The sequence below is a fragment of the Crinia signifera genome, chromosome 4 (genome assembly GCF_055691185.1).
Source record: "Crinia signifera chromosome 4, ASM5569118v1, whole genome shotgun sequence".
Classification (NCBI taxonomy): Eukaryota; Metazoa; Chordata; class Amphibia; order Anura; family Myobatrachidae; genus Crinia; species Crinia signifera.
This window is the reverse complement of record NC_139220.1, coordinates 25,901,948-25,925,729: the sequence shown is the minus strand read 5'-3', so window position 1 is coordinate 25,925,729 and position 23,782 is coordinate 25,901,948. Positions and strand designations below refer to the sequence as shown.

Here is a 23,782-nt window from a genome sequence, read left to right as displayed (position 1 = left end):
ACATTCTAAAAAAAAAAAAAACTTTTTGCATGCAATTTGTTTTATCTTTGTATATAAATACCATAGGCGTATCTATAATGGGTGCAATGTCGACATTGCCAAAAGTTCGGTACAAGCAAAATGTCAACATGACAATGACATGCAAATGTCGACAATGTTTTTCATGATTTTTCACCACTTTTTTTAAAAAAAATATGCTTTACCATTCCCGAGGCGAGGCTACACTTTTTGGGGGTCCGCATACACGGGGGCCGACACTGACATTAAAAAAGTCGGTATTTTCCACATAAACCTTTTTGCTTTTGTCGACTTTTTTTCACCGTCTAATTTTTGTCAAGGTGCCTGTCCAGTGGCGGAACTCCCAACTGTCTCAATGTTCACTGGACTGTCCCAGAAATAGATGCTTTGCACATGCCATGCGCAGTGTCTATTCACTGTAGAGGGGGGATGGAGGCAGTGCTTTCACAGCACTGGCCATGCACCCATTGGTGACAGAAATGGGGGGGGGTGGACTCACGGGAGCACCACGAACATAGGTTATACCCCCCTGCCCGGGAGGCCACACCCCTTAATTCCTTGTCCCTCCTCCACTACAACCAATTTTGGGAGGTATGGGTTAGCCCAGGTGCAAAAATATCATTTGGGCACCCCTCCTCCACCCCAACCCAAGTTCAGGGGGAGGCAGAGTGTGACAGGGCAGGTCCACCTCTGTGCATGTTGAACTTTTGACTGTTGACCTAGACATTGTCTGGGAGCTGATCCACACCCCTGGTACAAGGCCAAATCCTACTCACTGCCAGAGAGGCGGGGACCACACAAAGCCTGCTCATGGGCCCCCACGTCTCTTAAAACTCCCCAATATAATAGATTTGTAATTACTGCTCACCGACTAATAATCCCAGGTAACACAATAGCCTTGATCCTTCCCTGTGTAATGTTTATAGTATATACTGTCTCCAGCAGCAGCAGCAGCTAAACCAGTAAAACACTGAGCATCCTGTACCAGGCTCTGAACCTACAGCAGAGATGAAGTCACTTTAACTACTAGTAATATAACAGCTTTCCCCACCTCTCCCATGGAGCTGGGCACTTGGATATATTACATGCAGCTGTCACCTAGGGCCCTGTAGCCTCCCAGGCATAATAGGGAGCTGCTATTCTGGTAATTACGGCTACTATAGTTCTGTGTTGCTAAAGTTTAGAGCAAGTAGTTTAGTCAGTGAGTGTGTGAGAGGGGTGTGTGTAAAGACACAGGGGCAGCCAGCCAAAGCACAGGGGAGGAAGGGGGGCGAGATGTGACCTGTTACTACACTGGTGCCTGCAAACTCTAAATCGGGGTGCAGTTATGGGCTGCCCGGCCAGTAAAATGTGCTGCCCCAGATCCAGGAACAAGGTAATTGCACTGTTATGTTTATTATTGCCTGTACTTTGCACTGGTAGAGGAAGTTCAGGGACTGACTTCTGGTTAGTGGTCTCCCTGACAGCCCCATTTCAGGGACTGACATTTCATAGGGTTGTAATGATGGCAGATTAAAACTGCCCCCCCCCCCCCCCCCCCCCCCTTTGTGTTTATGGGGGAAGGGGGGGGGGGGGGTAAATGTTAGGTTACTCTGCTAATGTGATTTGCATAACAGGGCTTTGTGATGTCATTGTTCTGGAGACGCCAACATTTACCACGGCACAGGCAGATCTGCGGCTGCTGGTCTTGTATTTGTCAGTGTTGACCTTTTGCACGCACGTCGACCTTTTGACTGTTGACCTAGACACTGTAGAACTGTCTATCAGCTCCCTTGTAGTGTACAGTGACAGGCTGCTGGGGGCTATGTGTGGGGGAGAGATGGGTGAGTGGCACCATCAGTGACAGAGGTCAGGCTCAGTGACCCTGGGTTAGAAGACTGGCATGTGTCTCCCGGCCTCCCCGGTTGTGCACCAGGTGTACTGAGCTAATCTGGTAACTGTGTAGGTGGCAGAACCCTGGGATCGGTCATTTGTACGCGTTAAAGCTGCATAGTGACATTGATAGGGAAACCCATTGTTAGTATTCAAATAATGGGTTAGTATTTATTATTATTATTGTTTTTAGCATTATTTACTATAATTCAATTTTCATTCAAAAGCATGTTGATTTGGCTGCTGGTACATAAATAAATTTTCTTGTAAATTGCTCCTACAGTATATGGCTAGATCACGGTTTGGAGAGAGATAAAGTAATAACCAATCAATCAGATCCTGTCATTTTTCAAACAATGGGTCAGATGCATTAAGCCTGGAGAAGAGATAAAGTGGAGATAAGGTAAAAGGAGATAAAGCACCAGCCAATCAACTCCCAACTGTCATTTTCAAACGCAGTTGATTGGCTGGTGCTTTATCTCCACTTTATCCCCAGTTTATCTCTTCTCCAGGCTTAATACATTTATTTACAGTTTCTTCTATAGTTCAGAATATTCTGTTGCACTTTACAATTGGATTTGCCCCAATGTTTGGTTCTCTCTCCTTTATCTCTCTCTCCTTCATCACGCTCTCTCTCCTTCATCACGCTCTCTCTCCTTCATCACGCTCTCTCTCTCCTCTTCATCACGCTCTCTCTCTTTCATCTTGCGCTCTCACTCCTTCATCTCCCTCTCTCATCTCTCTCTGAGATTTGCTAAATCTCCAAAATACCAGTGACAGGGTGTACCATTATACTTACTTCTCTGGTTCATTTTTACAGAGACTTACATTTGTGCAATAGATTCACAAATCCACTGCAAGAGTACGGTACACAGGGTTGGGATCATTTGGTCTATTGCATTATGGTAGAAAGTCATTAGGTCGACATGCTAAAAGGTCGACATGATTCTAGGTCGACATGGGAAAAGGTCGACATGATTCTAGGTCGAAAGGTCATTAGTTCGACAGGTCATTAGTTCGACAAGGTCATTAGTTCGACATTGTCTATGTCGACATTTACAAGGTCGACATGGGGTTTTTCACTGTTTTTTTACCTGAATGTCAACACAGTCGACATGTACACAGTTTAAAGTGCACTGCATCCCCTCGCATCGCTCGCTGCGCTCGCTATGCGTCGGGCACGGTGCCTCGCTACGCTCGGCACACTATTTTATTCTCCCACCACGCCCTAGTGGATGGTAGGGCATGAAATACCGCCTGTCGGCACATGTTGGCTCAAAAAACAGTGAAAAACTCCATGTCGACCTTGTGAATGTCGACATAGACAATGTCGAACTAATGACCTTTTCGAACTAATGACCTGTCGAACTAATGACCTTTCGAACTAGAATCATGTTGACCTTTTCCCATGTCGACCTAGAGTCATGTCGACCTTTTAGCATGTCGACCTAATGGATTCGACCTAATGACTTTCTACCATAATGCAGTAGACCAAATGACCGTATCCCGGTACACAGGCCGCTGCTGCTCACAGCAGAGGTCATGGGTTTGATTCCCACCATGGCCCTAACTGTGCGGAGTTAGTATATTCTCCCCGTACTTGCGTGGGTTTCCTCCGGGTACTCTGGTTTCCTCCCACAATCCAAAAATATACTGGTAGGTTAATTGGCTCCCAACAAAATGAACCCTAGAATGTCTGTGTGCGTGTACATGTGGTAGGGAATATAGATTGTAAGGTCCACATGGGGCAGGCACTGATGTGACTGTTCAAATATTCTTTTTAAAGCTGCAGAATATGTGTGCGCTATATAAATACTGGGAATAATTAAATAGTATAGTATAATACTCTTACTATTATGGCCTCTTCTGGGGGTGTGTCCTGGCAAGCGAACCATACCGAACTAAGGACGGGATGTACCAAGAGGAAAATGCGGTAAAACCCCCATTTTACTGCATTTTCAAATGTACTAATACCTGCCGCTGTGGCGTCACAGGGCAGGGTATCACCTCCCCCATGAAACTCCTCCTCCCCCTAGCATATGTCACAGCCGGATGTAGAGGGGAGGAGGCACCGGAGACAGCCGGGATGTGACGGAGACCCCCCTGCACACCACATCACAGGTATCGCGGGGGGGGGGGGGGGGGGGGTCTCAGTCACCACACTGCGTTGCTAGCTGCATATGTTAATACATATGTGTTAGCAACGCTGCGAGGGGCGGCAATGTATTTTAATACAACCCGCCCTAAGTTAACATGAAAACTCATGTCGAATTTTTTATGTCCCGGCCATTGCTGTTAACATTTTTCATGTGTCAATCTTATATCTATGTCGACCATCTGGTGTCGACCTAGACACTTTTGACACATTATACCATAACCCATGCAGGGTGCTGTGCGATTAGTGGTTTACCCCTTGGTGCCAGCTTAGTGTTATGAATGGTTTTGCCCTCCCCGAGCAGCTGGGTGATTGTAACACAGACCCTGTAGTCGGAGGATCTCCTGCCAGGGAAGTGTTGATGGGCAGGAATGTGCTTTGGCTGCTTTAAGTGATTCCGTCTTTGCGGCAGTGACCGTTCTGCTCCCTCACATTCTGGCAGTGCGAGGTTAGTGCTCACTACCGCTCGCACACCCACATAGTTATGTCCTGTCAGTACCACGGAGCACTAGAGTGCTTCTATTTATTACTCCCTCGCCAACTGTCCATAATTTCCAGGGGCTGTCTTAAGGTGCCCATACACTAGTAAGATTTATCTTCAGATCTGGCTGGTTGGAACAAAAACATGGCTATGGATGAGTGACAGTTTGTCAGTTTTCCAGCATTTCCAAGCAAATGGTCAACTCTCATTTGCTCTCATCCATAACCATGTTTTTGTTCCAACCAGACAGATCTGCAGATAAATCTGCGTGTGTATGGCCACCTTTAGGCGTTGGACCTTATTCTGATTGACTCGCAAGGCTGCGAAATTCGCTGCCTTGCGAGTCCATCAGACGCCGCCCGCTGCATGTATTGCCAGGCTCCCCCCACTCGCTCGCACGGGCCCCCGCAAGGCGACGAAATGGATGATTTACATAATCATCCATTCGCAGGCGGGGAGAAGTCATTCCATGGTCCCCGACCATCGAATGATTTCTCCAGCGCCCGCAGTTCAGAGACACCTATATAGTGACTCTAAACTGCGGGCGCCCTGTGCGAGGATGAGGTGATGTCAGCTGCCCGCCCCCCGCATGTCCGTCATGGCCTCATACCCCCTGAGAATGCCCATGAAACGATGAGCGTTCCCTTATGCTAATGGGGCTGCCGGCACCCCTTGCCCTTCTCCACCCCCCGCTCGCCATGTAGGGTGCGTGCAACCAGCGAACCAAATGTTTGCATGTCCCGCAAAATCGCATGCGATTTAATAAGATGTTTGATGCCATGAAATTAGCTATACAATAATATGATTGTATGTCCCAAAAATAGGTTTAACGCACCCCCCCACTATCCACGCCAGCCCGAAGCATGGCGAGTGCAGCGGAACGCGGCCTCCTACCTTTTCATTCCCCCACTAGCCACGTCGGTGTGGAGTTGATTTTATATAGTGTGGCGAGCACAGCAAGCCACCGAGCCCGAAGCGGGGCGAGCGGACGCGGATTACTTTACATGTATTCCGCGACCCCTCGCTGCGCTCGCCACGTTTCGGGCGCTATATAAAATCAACTCCACACCGACGTGGATAGTGGGGGTATGAAAAAGTCGGTGGACACGTTCCGCCGCCACACTTCGGGGTGGGGGGGTGCGTTAAACCTATTTTGGGACATACAATCATATTATTGTATACTTAATGACCTGGCATCGCACACCCTATAAAATCGCATGTGATTTTGCGGCAGATGCGATAGCCCGGGGCTGAGAGAGCAGTGAATAAATTACATAGGAAAATCGCATCGCACATTGCATGGCCCTAAAATGGCCCATGTGATGCGATTTCCCTACGCAGAATAGTCCACTAAGCAAATTGCTTAGTGGGCACCGTTCTAGGAAACAAGTACCTTAATTCCTTTGTTCTCATACTCTGATCTTTGTAAATTAATATACTGGGGTGAATATGTCATAATCCGCAGTTTTGCACTAATACTAATAGGCCCTTATTATGGTTCACTCGCAATAGCAAATGTGCGCTGCATGTGGGGCAGATGTAACATGTGCAGAGAGAATTACGCTGTGTACACACGGGGGCGATAGGGGCTAAAATCGCTGGAAACATGGTCGCTGGCGACCATATTTCCAGCGATTGGAGTGGGCACCAGCGATAAATCGCCGGGTGCGCGCTCCCGTTTTTAGCCCCCTTATGATTGCTGCTCCTGCGACCAGCTGGTTACCTCTGCGGCACTGCCCAGCAGAGGTTCCCTTTCATCAGCGACCATCTCTGGTCGCTGATGAAAAGGAGAAACTGAGCAATATATTGCTCAGCCATATATTGCTAGCAATATATCTCCCCCGTGTGTACGGGGCTTTAGATTTGAGTGGGATTTTACTTCAAAGTGAGATCTATATTGCAGTATATAAATAAAGCAGCCAGTATTTACCCTGCACAGAAACAAAATAACTCTCCCAAATCTAATTCTCTCTGCACATGTTACATCTGCCCCACCTGCAGTGCACATGGTTTTGTCCATTTGAGAAGGAATTTGCCTTTGTGAGTGAACCAGAATAAGGGCCATAATCTCTTCTAATAAGAAATTATTTATCGGGGTAGCTCATCAGTATTTTGGAAGGCTATCGTTAGTTCCGGGATTTTACCCAGCTCGTTAACCCTTTGGGAAATTGTCAAAATAGGTGTGAAAATTGCCAACCAAAACTATTGACTAGACTTCCATTAAACCACTTATTTGTAGGTCCAAGGTCCAGCCTAGGGATGGTCATCAATGTTTTCTCCATCGATGGTCACCAATCATGGTACTAATGAAGGATTTCCTCGATGGTGTGAAACCATCTGTAATGGAAACATCAATGGTTTAAACCACCGATGGTCACCCCTGCTTTAATGTTCAATGAGCTGAGGCGGGGCTTTGCTGGTGATGAAGCTAGAGCTAGGCTCCACGTTCCGACACCCTGAAGAAGAAAAAAAAAATCACAGTATTCCATGCAGTCTACCCATCTGCATGGAATACCGTTGAAAAGTCCATCTCAAAATGGCCACCGCCTCAGAGGAGATCATTCTGAAGGATGCTAGAGGAGGAGGTGGTGGCCATTTTTGCAGGGAAATTGCTATTGAGGCTTATATGAAAAAAGGCAACAGGCACAAACACAGAAGTGCAGAAAAAAACCTGATGACTCACTGGGATGTATAATATGGTGTCAGGGCCATAACTATGGGGCATAATATGGTGCAAGGGGAATTACTGGGTGTGAAAATATTGTAGATTTTTTTTATTTCCTGTTGCAGCCAGCGTCAGGGGTGCAGGGTCAAAACATGGGGTGTAAGGTCTTTTCCTGCAAGGCCTTACCCATTACAGCAAAGCCTTACCTCCTTTTGGGGGGGGGGGGGGTGTCAGATTGTTCTCTGGCTGCAGCCAGGGGGCGTGGGGCGGTGGCAGATAGTCACGCCCATGGGGACAACCAGTGCTTCACATTGATGTGGGCGGGCAGCTAACATCACCGGTTGTCAGCTGCCCGCCCACTTCCCTCTGAATGCCCATGCACATCAAAGGTTACCTTAGAGTAAACGTTATTGGTCGTCAACCATCAAATGATGTGGGTGTTCCCCCACAGCCTGTTAAACATCCATTCGCAGCCTGCGTGCAAGGGGGGGTGTGCGTATCAGCATTTGCAATGCGGCATCTGGCAGCCTTGGGAATCAACCAGAATAAGGTCCATAGACCATCAGTGGTTTCAAATCATCGATTGTTGATGGCCATCCATAGACCAGACTGACAACATGTGTTTCCTCTACTCCATAATTAGGTTTGCAGAAGCTGACTTGCAGCGGTTGCGGCAGTAATGGGGTGACTTCTGTCTGCGTGCACCCATACAGTATATGGAGTTAGAGGCTGCAGGTCTGTGCCATCCTGTACGGTACACAGACACTCCCAGCTCCTTTTTTATTAGCAGACGGCACAAATCTCGTAAACACTGTTTGACATTACAAATGGGGTTGGCATGAGCAGTGAATCTGTTTCTCAGTACAGCAGAGATTGTACATTCCTTCTAGGGATCTGTCCGAGGTACAGACAGTGTGAAGCCTGGCTCAGCCTAGGGAGGGCTCTGTGTACTCCTGCTGCAAGGCCAGCGAATGGACCGCCTCACGTTTTCTGCTGTTCTTGGTATTAAACGGGAGAACGGTGTTATCTCTGTGGCAGACTGCTGGCACCGTGTGATAACTTAATTACATGACTTCTACTTATTGGGAGTGATTCATAGTTGGAGGCAAAACCGTCGATGCAATAATACAAAAATACACTCACATTCCACGTTTAGCTTCAGTGGGATGCATCTGACGGTCTTACAATGATTGGGAGGGATAGATTATTATCTATATATTTATAAAAGGCTAAATATGCCTCTGAGGTGAAGTACTGCCTGTGACCACTAGAGGCCACTCGACAGACTAAGGCCCTTATTCTGGTTCACTCGCAAAGACAAAAACCTTCTCAAATGGACAAAACTGTGCTGCACTGCAGGTGGGGCAGATGTAACATGTGCAGAGACAATTAGATTTGGGTGAGTTATTTTGTTTCTGTGCAGGGAAAATACTGACTGCTTTATTTTTACACTGCAATATAAATCTCACTTCGAAGTAAAACCCCACCCAAATCTAACTCTGCACAAGTTACATCTGCCCCACCTGCAGTGCACATGGTTTTGTCCATTTGAGAAGGAATGAGGGAGCTGTGAAGACACCTCCACGCACCTGTTTCCCCACCTTAGGGGTATGGCCAGAGCTCTTTGAGCTGCTGGCCATAGAGGTTATGCCTTACCTCTCTCCAAGGCTTGGTGCATAGACCCAGAGTTACTACTGGAAACAACAATCAAACACTGGGGCAGATTTAAGTTTTTAAAGATACTTGATAGTCTGTTGCTATGGGTTACTGCACTTTATTAGTAAACCATCCCCACTGTGCACAAGCCGGAAGACTCACACACTTCGGGAAGCTCCGCCAGCCTTCCAGGAGCGTATGCCCCCACCCGGATGCCATTTCTCTTCCTTGTGGAGTGTACGTGCACTTGACCCTTGCACCCTGCAGTTGGCATGCACTTGAGGTTAATTTGGGTTAATCTCCGGTTGGTTAATAATGTTTACTAGTAATTGTCAGTGTAGACTGGCAGCAGGGTCACTGTCATGAGACCCCGAGCAAGGGGAATGTGAAGTGCTGGGGCAGGATTCATGTTATTTATTCTTTCCCTTGTTGATGCTTGTGGCATTTCCATCCACAAAGAGACCCGCATATACAGAGAGAGATATGGCTTTGTACAGGAAGCCCCCATCCGGCGCTGCTGGTTCCCGGAGACATAACAACGTCTGTAGATATCGTGGCTGTGATATGCATGTGGGCCCCCTGATTCATGCATCCCCTTATACTGCAAATGGTATAGTCCAAATTGCCAGCAGTATCACCCACAGGGTCCCCCTGCTTCTCACCAAGGCGTTTTATCGTGTCATTTATTTAGGGCAGAGATGCTACAAGCAGTGCAGTGGTTCTAAACATCACTAGCCCAAACATGTCGCGTTTTCCAGGTCCCCTGGCAGGTGCACAGGTGTGTGACCGCTTGTCCGCCCGTATAACCTTAGTGTCCATTCTACCACCCTGCTTCTTTCAAAAGCCAAGCCATGATGTGAAATTGACGGCCGCCGGGTCCTGGCATTGGCTGGTAAGGGGGCCCTTATTCCAACACAGGCTGTTTTCTACTGTCAAACCCAGGGGCCGCATAGCGTGGTGCGATTTGCAAATCTCACCACGTGGACACAACATTAGACATTTGTGGCACCGTTATTTTGTATTTACACTAACAGGCAGGAATGTTCCTGTGGCTTGTGTAAGGTGGCACTAATTTAGGAGCTCCAGGGTAGATGGGGTCAGTAGTGACGGCATCCAGGATTATTCCACCAGTACATCACTGTTCCCTCTACACCAGGGGTGTCCAAACTTTTTGCGACGAGGGCCAGATTTGTTGAAGTGTAAATGTGTGGGGGCCGACCATTTAGCCTGACCTTCTTTGAATCATTAATCACATCAGAATGGTCCCCCACTTTGCCCCCATTCACTCTTTGCCCCCCAGCCTTCCCTTCACTGTATTTCCCCCAGCCTGCCCCTCCTTCACTGTATGTCCCCCATTCACTGTATGTCCCCCACTCTGCACCCATTCACTCTGTCCCCCAGCCTGCCCCCATTTCTCTTAATGTCCATCAGTGCCTCCATTCACTGTATGTCCCCCAGCCTGACATTCCTTCACTGTATGTCCCCCACTCTGCCCCCTCCCTTCTCTGTATGTTTCCCAGCCCCTTGTGTGAGCCAGAGGAAGGAGAGGCAAAGCAGGCACTGCAAGGACAGGAGATGCTTGGGCTCCCGCTGCTGCCCTCCTCCGCTCTGCATGTTACAGGAGCAAGCTTCCCCCTTGCTGTACCCCCTCCCCAAACACTGCTGTCACTGAGATTGTGGAGTAGAGTGATATACGATTGCAGCAGCAGGGGTAGGACGCCAAATACATCTGACTGTGGCGGCCGGCACCTCCTCACTGCAGCAGACAGCAAGGTAAAGGCGCGCTCGCCGGGACCCCACCTTTAGTGTCCTGTGCTGTTCTTCCCACATCTGGAGGCTGTGGGCCGCTTGAAATGACAGCACGGGCCGCAATTGGCCCCCGGGCCTGACTTTGGACATGCCTGCTCTACACTGTTTGCTGTGTAAATACTGTAAGTTAAGATTAAGGGCCAGATGTACCGTATCAAGCTTCAAAAAGTGATAGAGCGTAGAGTAACAGTCAGCTCCTAACTGTCACGCCACACGCTGGTTATAAAAACAATGACAGTTGGGAGCTTACTTGCTGGTGGTTTATCACTCTCCACTTTTTGAAGCTTGATACATCTGGCCCTGATTTACAAAAACAAACAGAACACAGGGGTGCATTAAAAGGGCAATTCAATTCAGCGCAATGTTCAATAATGTCAGGAATGTGTTCCCTGAGCTGCTCAGATCTCCCGGCATCTAAATCTGAAGGTGTATGGGTTGACGTGCATTGAGTTAACCACTGAAGATCGACAGGGCATAGGTTGTCACCTGAAATAGGTCGACGGGGTTGGAAGGTCGAAACAAGCATTACGTCGGCAAAGGGAAGTTCAACATGCCCTGAGAATGTTTCGACATGGACACTGTCAAAGTGTACCACCAAGTGCCCGGTGCCCATTCTAATTAGTGTAAAAACCTAACAACAGATATAACCTCACACAGAGCCCCGACTCCCCGGGATTCACACATGTTTTATATCTTCTGTGTCATCAACTCATTTATTTTCCCACACAACCCTCCTGTTTTCCATCTGAATCCCACATTTAAAAAACATCTCTTCTATCAAACTTGACAGAGCGCCGCTGGCGTAGGGATACAAGTATGTCATCCGTGAGACGCCCTTACATTCCTACGCCCCACATGTGAGAAAGGGAAGGTTCCTTCTACTAAGGCAATGGGACTCCTTTACTCACATGGGTTTGGATCATAGTTTTGACAGTGTCTATGTCAGCATGCACAACATTGATGTGGGGGGAAAAGGTGGACACTAGCATAAAATCGACATGGGAATGGTCGACTCAAAATCTGGATCGCATTATGGGCCTGATTCAGCAAGGCTCATTAAGCAGCGGCAAGCGAGCCCTGAAATGCCGCTCAGCCGAACATCTGCCCCCACTAAGCTAAATCCCCTATGTACCATGCAAGGGGATGTACGCAAATGCACCCCTCGCATGCTGCCAAAGGGGAGAGAAATCATTGGATGGTCACCTACCATCGAATAATTTCTCTCCCCATCGAACTGACTGGGCGGTTGCTGACGATCCCCTGATGCCACCCCCTGCATGCCCCCTCCCACAGGGCCGAATTAGGCCTCGTCCAATCAGTATAGAATAACCCCCTATATTTGTGTGTACTATAAACTAAGACAGTGGTTCCCAAGCTCTGTGTCGTGGCTCCCTGGGGTGCTTTGGGACACTTGCAGGGGTGCCACAGGTTGGTGGTCCAGGACCAGTTCCAAATATTTATGGACAAAACCAGTGCTGGTGGCTGCCAATCCTAAAATATGTGTACAATCATAAGCAAATCATGCATTTTAACACATAACTGAACCTAATTTTATATCGATTTTTTTGGGACCTAGGGGTGCCTTGGAAGAATTCTGATACTCTAGGCTGCCGTGATTCGAAAAAGATTGGGAACCCCTGAACTAAGAGCTAAATGAATAGCGGCCAATCACTTGAACATGACAGATAACCGTTGATTGCTGATTGGTCACGTGTTTTATTGTGCTAATATTGCATCTAAACACAATGATACAACAGCAACCATCGGATACGTCTTCAGTGGCATCCCCGGTCCCAAGGATGCATTGCACATGTGCGGGGGTGACGTCACCGGCGCACCCACACAATACATCCTTAGGATCAGGGATGCCGCTTGTGGGCGGGAGGGGGGATAAACAAAAAAAACGGTCCTGGGAGTGAAGTGCAGTGCCCTGGTTCAGGAAAGTGGGCGATTTTCAAGGTCATTCATTTGCTATATTATGACTTGACTTGCACACCAGGGGCACTAGAATCATTGGCATGTCTATGCTTAAATGCTTGTTGTGATATATTTCTATATAACATTAGTAAGCATATATTTGGAAGTATTGATACTAACATTGCTGTCTGGAATATGGGGTTTCTTGATTGCAACTATATATTTGCTGTGATATTTCTTCTCTTCTCATTCAGCACAATACACATGATGCAATAAATTCCAAATGCAATTTGACCTTGTGTGAATTTATCCCTAAACATAGAAGTATTTTTTTGGGTGTATTAGATGTTTTTTTTGTAAACACCGACTGCATCTTGTACGTGCTGTTTTCCATACTATTATAGCATTAGCTAAATCATTATTAATACAAGATACTCTAATTAAAGAAAACTTACGGTACTTATGTAATATCTGGGCTCCCGTTTTTCTTATGAGACCGCGTCCCCTCGGTGGCTCGCTGCGCTCGCCACACTATATAAAATCAACTCCATGCGCAGTTGGATAGTAGGGGTATGAAAAAATGGGGTGCATTTAACATGGGAGCCCAGATAATACATAAGTACCAAACTTACTAACAAAAATTCTTACTCTGAATAACTCGCAGCAGCATGCTATGGATCAGTGCACACCAGCACAGATAAACAGACCCTGCGTGTTATCATGTACTGCTTTCTCTCTCTCCTGTCAGAGGTTCCCACAAGAAGGGATAAAGAGAGTCGCCAACAGGGACAGCTACAGCATATAACAGTGATTACAACACTATCCTTGCAAAGAAACTCCTTAGTGGCATCTCTGTCAGAATCTGAGGAATACGGGAGATTATTAGTACAATGCAAGACAGCAGGAGATTTTTGGCTAAAATGGGAGCCGGGTTGGCAACTATGCATTGTATCACCGTTATCATGTGATGGTTGAAGGTTCATTTAGTTTTCAAACTCAAGGCTGGGGAGGAGATGTGTGTGTATATGTGTGTGAGAGAGTGTGTGCAGTACTGTTGCCCATGGCACCCTACGGCGAGTAGTGTCTAAAGGTCACTCCGGGCATGCGCCCTTCAGTGTGCGGAGCCTCCCACAGTGTCCAGGCAGCTCTTCATGTTCACCTTCCAGCAGGCCCGCACACTGACATGACATCACATGTCCGGTGCATGGCCAGCACAGAGCTCCGGTGCTGCATTGGACATGTGTCCTGGGTAATTTTTGGGATGATTTGAGAAGTCACGAAACAATGTGGTTATTAACAGGCCAATTTAAGAAAGATCTGCCTCGGCCTTGCTTCTGGCATTAAGGGGATGTGTATTTTATGCGCACGGGTCATATACCCCCATAATACTTCTTGAGACTTTAATTATGTCATTCTTCATACCCAGGGTATACATCCGTAGTCTGTCCAGGATCGTTTTGTGTGAATCCAATTGATGTAACTACAGTCTTGTAACATGTACAGAACAAATTGTTCTGTAACCGTGTTTACTCTTCAAATTGGAAACCGTTCCCCTGCAATGATGTGATGACTGTTTCATTAATGCATGCTGTAAATAAGTAATCTCTCTTTCTCTCTCTCTCTCTCTCTCTCTCTCTCTCTCTCTATCAGAAAAAAACGAAGCAGGCTGATCAGACATCTCAAGAGCTTAATGACTTGACCGGTAAGAAGATTACCCGTATTATATAGTTGCCTGAGCAGTAAATAACAGGGGTGTAGAAGGACATACTGTGCGTTGCCGAGCACTGGTTACTTACTACCATTCTGGCCAACAAGTTATACCAAGGCGGCAGGGTCAGCAGACTAGTTTTTACATCCGATGAGAAGATTTAGAAGGTAAATACAGCAGCCACCTATTTTTGGGTCTAACAGCTTTACTCTGCCAGGGGTCCTACATGGCTGATCTCCTGACAAACATTGGGCAGAAATTGGCATTTCCGGTGGAAGCGTATGAAGCCACGTAGCGAGATGAAGTGGAGGCGTCGCCTAAATCAACAAATCAGCTTCATCATTTTTCTGGGCTTTATCTGTGAAATGACAGAAACTGGTTGGTTGGTTTGGGCATCTACAACTCTCTCTCTACAAGGCTTGATACATCTCGTTCCCTATGTGTAAGGGTATGTACTGGTTATCCCAAAATACCATTGGGCTCTTCAAAGATGGACAACTCCTTTTATCTGATGTTCAAACTTAAACCAGATAGTAGTTTAAAAACAACACGGACAAGTGATATTCATGTAATGGACATAATAATTTATAGAAAGCATATATATATCCTTTGTTTGCATAAGCTCCACCAACCAAAATATCTACATTTTGGTTCACACCTCATAATTGGGTAACCAAATCTGCTTGGGTTAGTTAGTGATCAATGTTGTGATCGGGTGCGACTTCCTTTTATATTGTGTCTAAAACCTTTTCACCGTATTTATAGCATTACGTGACTGGTAATATTTGAGTAAAAGACCACAAACCAAACAGATACTTGGGGGGGGGGGGGGGGGTGAAGGATGACTGCCTCAATCATGTCCCCTCTTGTCCTTATGCATAGGAAATGGGTCCAGTGATTTGCTGCAGAAGATCAAGGATCATGAACAAGAACTCCGGAACCTCCTTCAGAGGCACCAGGAAGAGAAGACCGCTCTGGAAGAGGCCAATAAAGCCAAGCTGGAAACCCGGGAACATGAGCTGCTCGAACAGGTCAGATTGTGTATCTCTAAGGGCATTTATATACATGTCCCATAATGTATCCAGTACGTCATTAGAAGAAGCAATAGTTGTACCATGTATTCCACAGTGGTGTTCCAAGTGGTGGCCCAGCGCCACCTCTGACACCTTCTCCTGATGGGTGACGCTGCCTCCGCTCTGATGCCAACTGTAAAAGTGTATAGAATCAATGAAACAAACTGGTTCGTACTTTGAACTACTGTAAATAGAAATTGCTTGTTGGACATATTCATCATATTCTATTGGAATACACCCTCCACAGCTGGATTGAGGTGGGGACAGAAGTTTACAGTGTCACAGGCCCCCATCTCTAAGGGGGCCCCACGGCCGGAGCAGCACACTGCTGCACTGTTAGAGATGTGGTCTGCGCTGCCTCTGTTACTGCAAAGCAGCCACCGTGCACTAGGACTCCTATCGCCCACCCACAGGTTACAAGTGGCCAGATGCACCAAGCTTCAAAAGAGATAAAATGAAAATGGAGAGTGATAAACAGCCAGCCAATCGGCTCCTGTCTGACATTTTTCAAACACCGCCTGTGACATGGCAGGTAGGAGCTGACTGGTTGGCTGTTTATCACTCTCCATTTTATCACTTTTGAAGCTTAGTGCATCTGGCCCACGATCAGTTGCTTAGGAAATTGCGACCGCTGGTCTCTCACTGCAGCACAGTTGGGGGTCCCACCATTTCTACATTTCATTACCTTATTTAATTCGCTTCACTTACAATTTGTTTCCCGCAAAACCACTCCGAAATTGTCAGAGATTCTTTATTTTTAAAAAAAAATATTTAATTGATAACAAATCTATATCTAGGGGGTGTTTTACACCAGCCTTCCCCCACTCCTTGTCCATAGGCCTCCCCACCGTGTAATAAGCCACTTTTTTGCAACCCTACCCTGTGATCAATGTCTTTAATTATTCTTATTGTCTCCTCTCTAGCATCATTTACCTTTCTTTCTTAGATTTTTTTTATATATAGGGCGAGATTCTATATAGCAGAGATGCGGTAAAAACCCCGTTTTCGGGGTTTCTACCGCATCTCTATATGCTATATTGTGCCTCCGCAGTGTCAGCGCTGCGGAGGGAATCGCCAGCAAAGCTGGCGAATCCCTGCAGAAGCCTATGGGCTTCTTACCGCAGCGCTGTTTGAGGGATCCGTCACGGATCCCTCCCAGCATGCCCTGCGGCCGGCGCCGGGGTCTGCGCATGCGCAGATGGACTCCCGGGTCACAGACCCGGAAGTCCAGCACCGGCACCGCATCGCAAGGGACAGCTCTTACCGCAAGAGCTGTCCCTTGCGTTAATAACGACATATGTTACAGCATATGCCGTTATTAAAAATGCGATGTCCGGCGAAGGGGGGCCGCGGATGTTATAACATCCCGCCCAAAGTCCGCTTCCCCCAACCACAGTAGCCATTCATTTCCTTCTTTGGGTTCTCCCCCGCCACCATAGGCATAGCACCCCATCACCTCCCATACGGATGTTGAGGGGGGGACTAATGATCAGTCTCCCTTGTTGTGCTGGGAGAGGAACCAAGGGCCCATTCAGACCTGCGCACTAGGCCGCATATATTCGCTGCAGGTAAACACCGCCCACAGCGGGTCATCGTATCGCATGTGATGTAACCTTTCCAGGTATCGTACTCCCGGCACTGTCGCATCACATGCGACAGTGCCAGGCAAAGGGTTAATTGGTAGGAGTTCTGATTAGTTCCAATAACAGTGCTTCACTCGAAAAAAGAACATTTGGGGATATTTTATAGAACCATAGAATTTGATGGCAGATCGGAACCATTTGGCTCCTCTAGTCTGACCCTTTTATAACCATATTGTTTCCTGAAAACTTATTTGATCCTTATTTATTTGTAAGGTTTTCCTTGTCTATTACATTGCTCTCTTAGCCTCTACCACCTCTGATGGAGGCTATTCTGCTAGTCCACTAACCTTTCTGGGGTGTACGGCAACTGTTAGGCCGGAACTCATCCTGATTTATGGCTCTGGAATGTTAGGAGGTATGCGATTGGAGATTTACTTCCTTTTATTTTTTTCTTTCTTCCACAGAGTTTTGTGGATGTAACCTATATTCACGAGGAGGCAGCCTCCATAGGAATAAGTGATTATTCTGGTTTATTTATATAATGCCACTAATTTAAGCAGCGCTGTACAGAGAATACACACTATATGGACAAAAGTATTCCAACTCCTGACCACTATGTTCTCTCACCCAAACAGACATGTTTAATAGAAAAGGGCCTTTCACAAACTGTTGCCACAAAGTTGGAAGCGTAGAATTGTTCAAAATGTCATGGTACACTGAAGCAATTATACCCCTTTCACACCAGCCAAAATTTCCGGGTTGGCCCCTGGAACAACCCGCGACTAGCGCTGGTGTGAAAGGTTCTCGGGCTAAATTCCTGGGAAAATTTGCCGGGATTTCAACCCTGCTCGCTAGCAGGGTTGCTCCCGCAACCAGCCTGGGTTACTGGCTGGTGTGAAAGGTACTTACCGAGCAGCAGCTGGTGGGGTCCAGACTGCGGGGATTCGGGCAGCTGCAGCTGAGCGCTCTTAGCGCTATTTGTTGGGCAGCGGGGAGGGAAGCATTGCTGGATTTGAAAAAGTATTGAAAAGACTGGCTGGATGCTGATGCGTCTGGGCAGTCTTTTTAATATGTTTTCAAATCCAGCATCGCTTCCCTCCCCGCTGCCCGACAAATAGCGCTACAAACGGCCAGGACCCTGCCGCCCGCTGTCTGGATGCCGCTGCCCCCCTCACACCAGAAAATGCAGAGTCAAGGGTGTTGTGAAAGGGACCAACCCAGGAATGTCCCTGCTTGATCCAGGGACCATTTTCCCGGGTAAGTCCCTGCATTTTCTGGTGTGAAAGGGGTATTAGATTGGCCTTCACTGGAGATAACGGGCCTAGCCCAAACCCTGAAATACTGCCCCATGCCATTATCCCTCCTTCACCAAACCTAGCAGTTGGCTTAATGCAGTTAGGCAAGAAACGTTCTGGCGTGATTCGTCACTCTGCAGAACATGTTTCCACTGAGTCACAGTCCAGTCTTGGTGGACTTTACACCACTCCATCCGACATAAGGAGTGTGAGTCCCGGCTGGTGATGTCTGGAAGCATTTTTGGGTGGCAGTTGGTGTGGCTGCCCTATTTGAATTCCTGCAGCAGTCCCCCTCTGGATCCGCCACTGATTCTATTTATCGTGTCAAACTTATATTTTTATAACCGCAGTACCTCAATCTTTATTTCAATGGGTTCCTTTATTCCTTTGCTTCCTTGTTCGGAAACTTTAGTGTGCTTTTAATAGGCCTTTTGTAGAAACCATGCAACTGTCCCACAGTACAGTATCTGCAGATTTGCTGTATGTAACTTTGTATATTTCCTTTGTGTACATAGATAATAAGCGTCTCTCTCAATGTAGCGGACTCTAATACCTACCAGAGGGAGAATAGAGCAGCCCATTATGTATATGAATGAATAGATATGGAAAGCTATATATAGAACAGGTCTGACGTGCTCTTTGTAGAATTGTCATAAACTAATTGGAGCACTGCCTCCAAGGAAAGACTTGAATCCACTAAATGTTTGTTTAATGAGTAATACGACTGCGTAAAGAAAACATTGTTACTGTAATCTGTACTCTCCGGTTAGGTCAGGGAGAGTATCGTGTATACATTACGCAGGTGGAGGGATTTTCCTGTCACTATACCAGTTTGTGGCAGTGACGAGGCCTACATAACGTTACCTCAGCCTTTTTATTCTACAAATAGTGTTTGTAAGCAGGAAGGAGACACCAGGGGGGGGAAGTAATAGGGGGCCAGATGCACTAAGCTTCAAAAGTGATAAAATGGAGAGTGATAAACAGCCAGCCAATCAGCTCCTACCTTTCATGTCACAGACTGTGTTTGAAAAATGACAGGAGCTGATTGGCTGGTTGTTTATCACTCTCCATTTTATCACTTTTGAAGCTTAGTGCATCCGGCCCAGGGTGAGAGAATCAGAAAGTGAGAGATTTGTTATGAAATCTCCAGGTTTTTTTTTGTTTTTTTTTAAAGCGGCAATCATTTTACACTGATTGCCGCTTTAAAAAAAATAGACATTTTATACCAAATCTCTCACCTTTTTGATTCTCTCACCCTATTACATTTCCTCACTGAAGAGGTCACACACTATTGAGATATCCGTCTAAACCAGGGGTGTCCAAACTTTTTGCGACGAGGGCCAGTTTTGGTGAGGTAAAAATGTGGGGGGCCGACCATTCAACCTGACATTCTTTGAATCATTAATCACATCAGAATGGTCCCCCACTCTGCCCCCATTCACTGTATATTCCCTAGACTGCCCCTTCACTGTATATTCCCTAGACTGCCCACCCCCTTCTCTGTATTTCCTCCACCCTGCCCCCATTCACTGTATATACCCCAGCCTGCTCCTCCTTCACTGTATGTTCCCCTCTCTGCACCCATTCACTCTGTCTGCCTGCCTGTCCCCCCTTCTCTGAATGTCCATCACTGCCTCCATTCACTATATGTCCCCCAGCCTGACCCTCCTTCACTGCATGTCCCTCACTCTGCCCCCATTGACTGTATGTCCCCCTGCCTGCCCCACCCTTCTCTGTATGTTTCCCATCCCCTTGTGTGAGCCAGAGGACGTAGAGGCAAAGCAGGAACTGCAAGGACAGGAGATGCTTGGGCTCCCGCTGCTGCCCTCCTCCACTCTGTATGTTAGGGGAGCAAGCTGTGATTGTGGAGGAGGGTGATATACAATTGCAGCTGCAGGGGTTGGATGCATACTCACCTGAAAGATGCCAAAAACCTCTCACTGTGCCGGCCGGCACCTCCTCACTGCTGCAGACAGCAAGGTAAAGGCACGCACACCGGGGCCCCACCTTTAGTGCTGTGTGTCCCATATCTGATGTGGGACACTTCTGGCCGCTTCTGGCTGTAGCTGCGGGCCGCTTGAAATGAAAGCACGGGCCGCAAATGGCCCCCGGGCCTGACTTTGGACATACCTGGTCTAAACAAAGCACCCTATATAGGACACCATACGGTCTATAGTGGATTTCTTCTGATCCACATGGTATTTTAATCATACATACATACATACATACATACACTGGGACTGTTGTTTGTAAGGTCAGATTGTTTGTCAGGTCTTTTTCACCTTCCTATACCATGCCAAGGAGAGTTAATGCCATACGATAACATTAGATCCTATTAATTCTACTGAGAACTACTAAGCATAAGTGAATTCAGTGCGACCGCTAAGAGTAAGGTACCCCTGATGAAGTCTTGAATAAGATGAAACGCGTTGGGTCTTTGCATTCCAGTCCACACAAAGCTATCAAGAATATTAACCCAGAAGCGTTTGTTATGCAATTATTATATAATACCTCGATTTTTATGTGAAATTTTTAGAATGATGTGTTTGATTGAACTTTTTAATAAATCTGCGCCCCCAAAGCACCAACTCCCCCAAACCATTGTTACACCACTGCTTGTAAGCTATAGCACCAGAATATATGGCAAACGAGGCAATGCTTTACTATTTTTGTTTGGTGGCCACTGGGACCGAGGTGATCCCTGGTGCAAATTGCTGCATCATGCCTCCAACAGTACAGTGACATCACTAGCCGGGCACTGCACTGTGATGTAATCATGCGGGTGGGCAGCCTGGATTGTGATTCTTTTTCATTATGAAGCCAAAAGTGCAATCAAATATAGTTTGGTGTAATAATAGTGTAAATAATGTATGTTATGTGTTTCCCACGCCTTGTGTCTTGCAGGCTAGACGAGATGCAGAAACGGAGATAGAAAAGCGTCTTTCAGAACAGGTCTCGATCATGAAAAGTGATATGGAACAGAAATGTGCAGGTAACAAGAGCCCGGAACATTTCTGTCGTATTGTAGGCGGAATCTGTAATAAATAGGTGACATGGGATAGGGGTTTGCAGAGCAGTGAGTCCTGTGCACTTCCTGGGGACCTGTGACATCACGGACATATGTCACCTCCCCTATGGTTCCCAGTTATTTGATATGGATGAGTTTATACTTATGGATATATTTTGAAAGTGAACCTTAAAAGTGAACTAGAGGGTAGATGTATTACCTGTCATTGTGGGGGAGAAGCGGTATCCGCGCCTACACCGCTTCTACCCCATGTACGAAGGAGAAGTGAGGGCGCTATGTGTCCCTGTCATAAATGGCACCGCTATCTACAATATAGAGGGTCAATGTGTGAATGGTCAGTGGCACTGACTGCTGTGACACCTGCAGCTATCCATTTTGACACCTGCAGGTGTCGTTGCACATACACCACAGCAGGGACGGCGCTGTCCCTGGCTGTGGCACTAGCCCGCTCCAGGCTGCACCAGAGATCTTGCGTGCCTAGTGAATTCTCGCACACGCCCAGTGGAATTGGCTTAGGGAGAGCCACAGCTCATCAGCAGCAGGCTGGAAATGCTGTGGGGGGTCTGGCAGTAATCACCAGAAGGGACAGTTTTTCTTCTCTCACACAGCACATGTAGACGGAGAGCACTCACTAGGAGAGACCTTTGTCGAGATGTATGTGGCACAGTGGCGTAATCTGTCACATGCAGGGACTGCCTATGCAATGGCAGCGCTCCCTGCTAATCCCAGCCAGACAAGCGTCCCCAGCAGGCGGTACTTTACCCCTCAGGATTTGCCAGTCCAGATTGCAATGGCAGAGAACCTTATTGGCTTCTACAGGCTGCCGCTGATGCAGTCTGTAGTAGCCAGATAATTTCTTAGCAGTGCCAGCTGTAAGCCTTGCTCATGAACTTAGCCCCACCCATGTTGCCGCTGGACTTTAGTCCCACCTCATGGTGATGTCTGCCATCAATCATCATGAGAACAGGGAGCCAGCAGACTGCCACCCGGCTAGACAGAAAAGCAGCCTCATCCGATGCGGCGTATGTTCAGAGAGGCAAAAAATATATGTGCACAGATGTGTCCTATGCACACACCTGCATTCCATATAAGTTCATTGGTGTGAACGCTGCTGCAAATGGTATATATTATGAGTATGTGTGCGATAGGAGACTGATCTATAAGCATACATAGAGTATATATCATACCAAGGGTGGAAAATAACACAAATGATACCACCTAGCCCGCTATGTGACTTCGAACACATAACCTTTTGTCTAAATACACACAATACAATATGACAGCCCAGTTGTGTCACATAGCAGGACACTTGCACTTTGCAGACTCACCACTACGAAGCACAATTCCTGTTCCATAACACTAGCTGCCAATTGTATTTCACACTAAATACTGAAATGCAGGAGAAAGGTTCCTTTGTATTACTCCTATCCGGCCCGGAATTAGAAAGCTGGCACAGAGTTAACCAATGCATGATATTACAAACCGGCTTCAGCATAAAATGATCCAGACTTTTCACAGCATTAAACACAGTTTGTAACCTATGACTAAGGGGGAAATGTATTACGCTCGGTGAAGTGGTAAAGTGGTTGGTACTTTACCACCGGCCAATCAGCTACTAACTGTCAAGTTACAGGCTGGGTTTGGAAAGTGAAAGGAGCTGATTGGCTGCTGGCCACGTTATCACTTCTTCTATCAACTTGAGCTTGGAGAAGAACCACAAAGTAGATAGGATAGGAGTGGAGGTAGAACTCATTAGCCATTTTTTCACCTGTTGGAAGTCCAACTTCTGTTTCCTGTAGCTCCAAAGAGGGGTGGGCGGAGCCATGAAGGGCTGCACTGCGCCCTGTGACGGCCATGACATTACCAAGCCCCTGACCAATGATGTTACAAAAGGGTGGAGCCTAAAGTATCCGCAAGTGCAGCACTGTCCAGAGTGTCCTCAGGATGCTCAGACTGCAGGGTGCCTATCTAAAGGGCACTGGGCCAGCAGTGCAACAGAGATCCTGGCTGCAGGGTGGTATTCTAGATACCTACTGCTAGCTAGGTGGAAGGCTCGTCCATGCTAGGCCTGCAGACTTAACACCCCCTACTTGTGTCGACCTTTTCCTGTGTCGAGATTTTCCCAGCGAACCTTTTGCTTGTGTCGATATCTTGCCTATGTCGACCCTTTTCATGTGTCCTGCTTGTCGACCTAATAATTCACACCCAGTTCGACCTATGGACCCAAGTTTGCGGTACAGCATGTAATGGGTTCTCTGAGCTGGCATCCGGGTTGGAGCTGTGTATATGCTGAGGCCTATTTCTGAAAGGGACATAACTCTAAAGGGGCCCACACACGTGGTGACTCTGCTGAGCGATGCTAGATCACCCAGCTTACAGCGCCGCAGAGCAATGTTTCAGCGCTGTGTGCTGAGCCATCTGTCAGGGCCAGTGTTCTTCTCTTGGTGAGAACACTGGCCCCGACCGGCGGTCTAACTAGATTTATCCAGCATGCACAGTAATAATGCCGGGCAATAGCGTCG

At 47.2% G+C, this 23,782-nt stretch overlaps 1 protein-coding gene across 1 annotated transcript in view; it reads left to right on the top strand.

Moving 5' to 3' along the window:
• Window positions 1-1,080: 1,080 nt before the first annotated feature.
• The window catches only part of CCDC69 (coiled-coil domain containing 69), a 36,845-nt gene continuing 14,143 nt past the window's right edge, over window positions 1,081-23,782 (top strand). Inside the window, exons 1-4 of the mRNA XM_083181458.1 lie at window positions 1,081-1,393; window positions 14,224-14,275; window positions 15,164-15,312; window positions 21,137-21,224. Coding sequence (XP_083037584.1) covers window positions 1,346-1,393; window positions 14,224-14,275; window positions 15,164-15,312; window positions 21,137-21,224 — 337 coding nt within the window. The 5' untranslated portion in view covers window positions 1,081-1,345. The remainder of the gene's footprint in view (window positions 1,394-14,223; window positions 14,276-15,163; window positions 15,313-21,136; window positions 21,225-23,782) is intronic.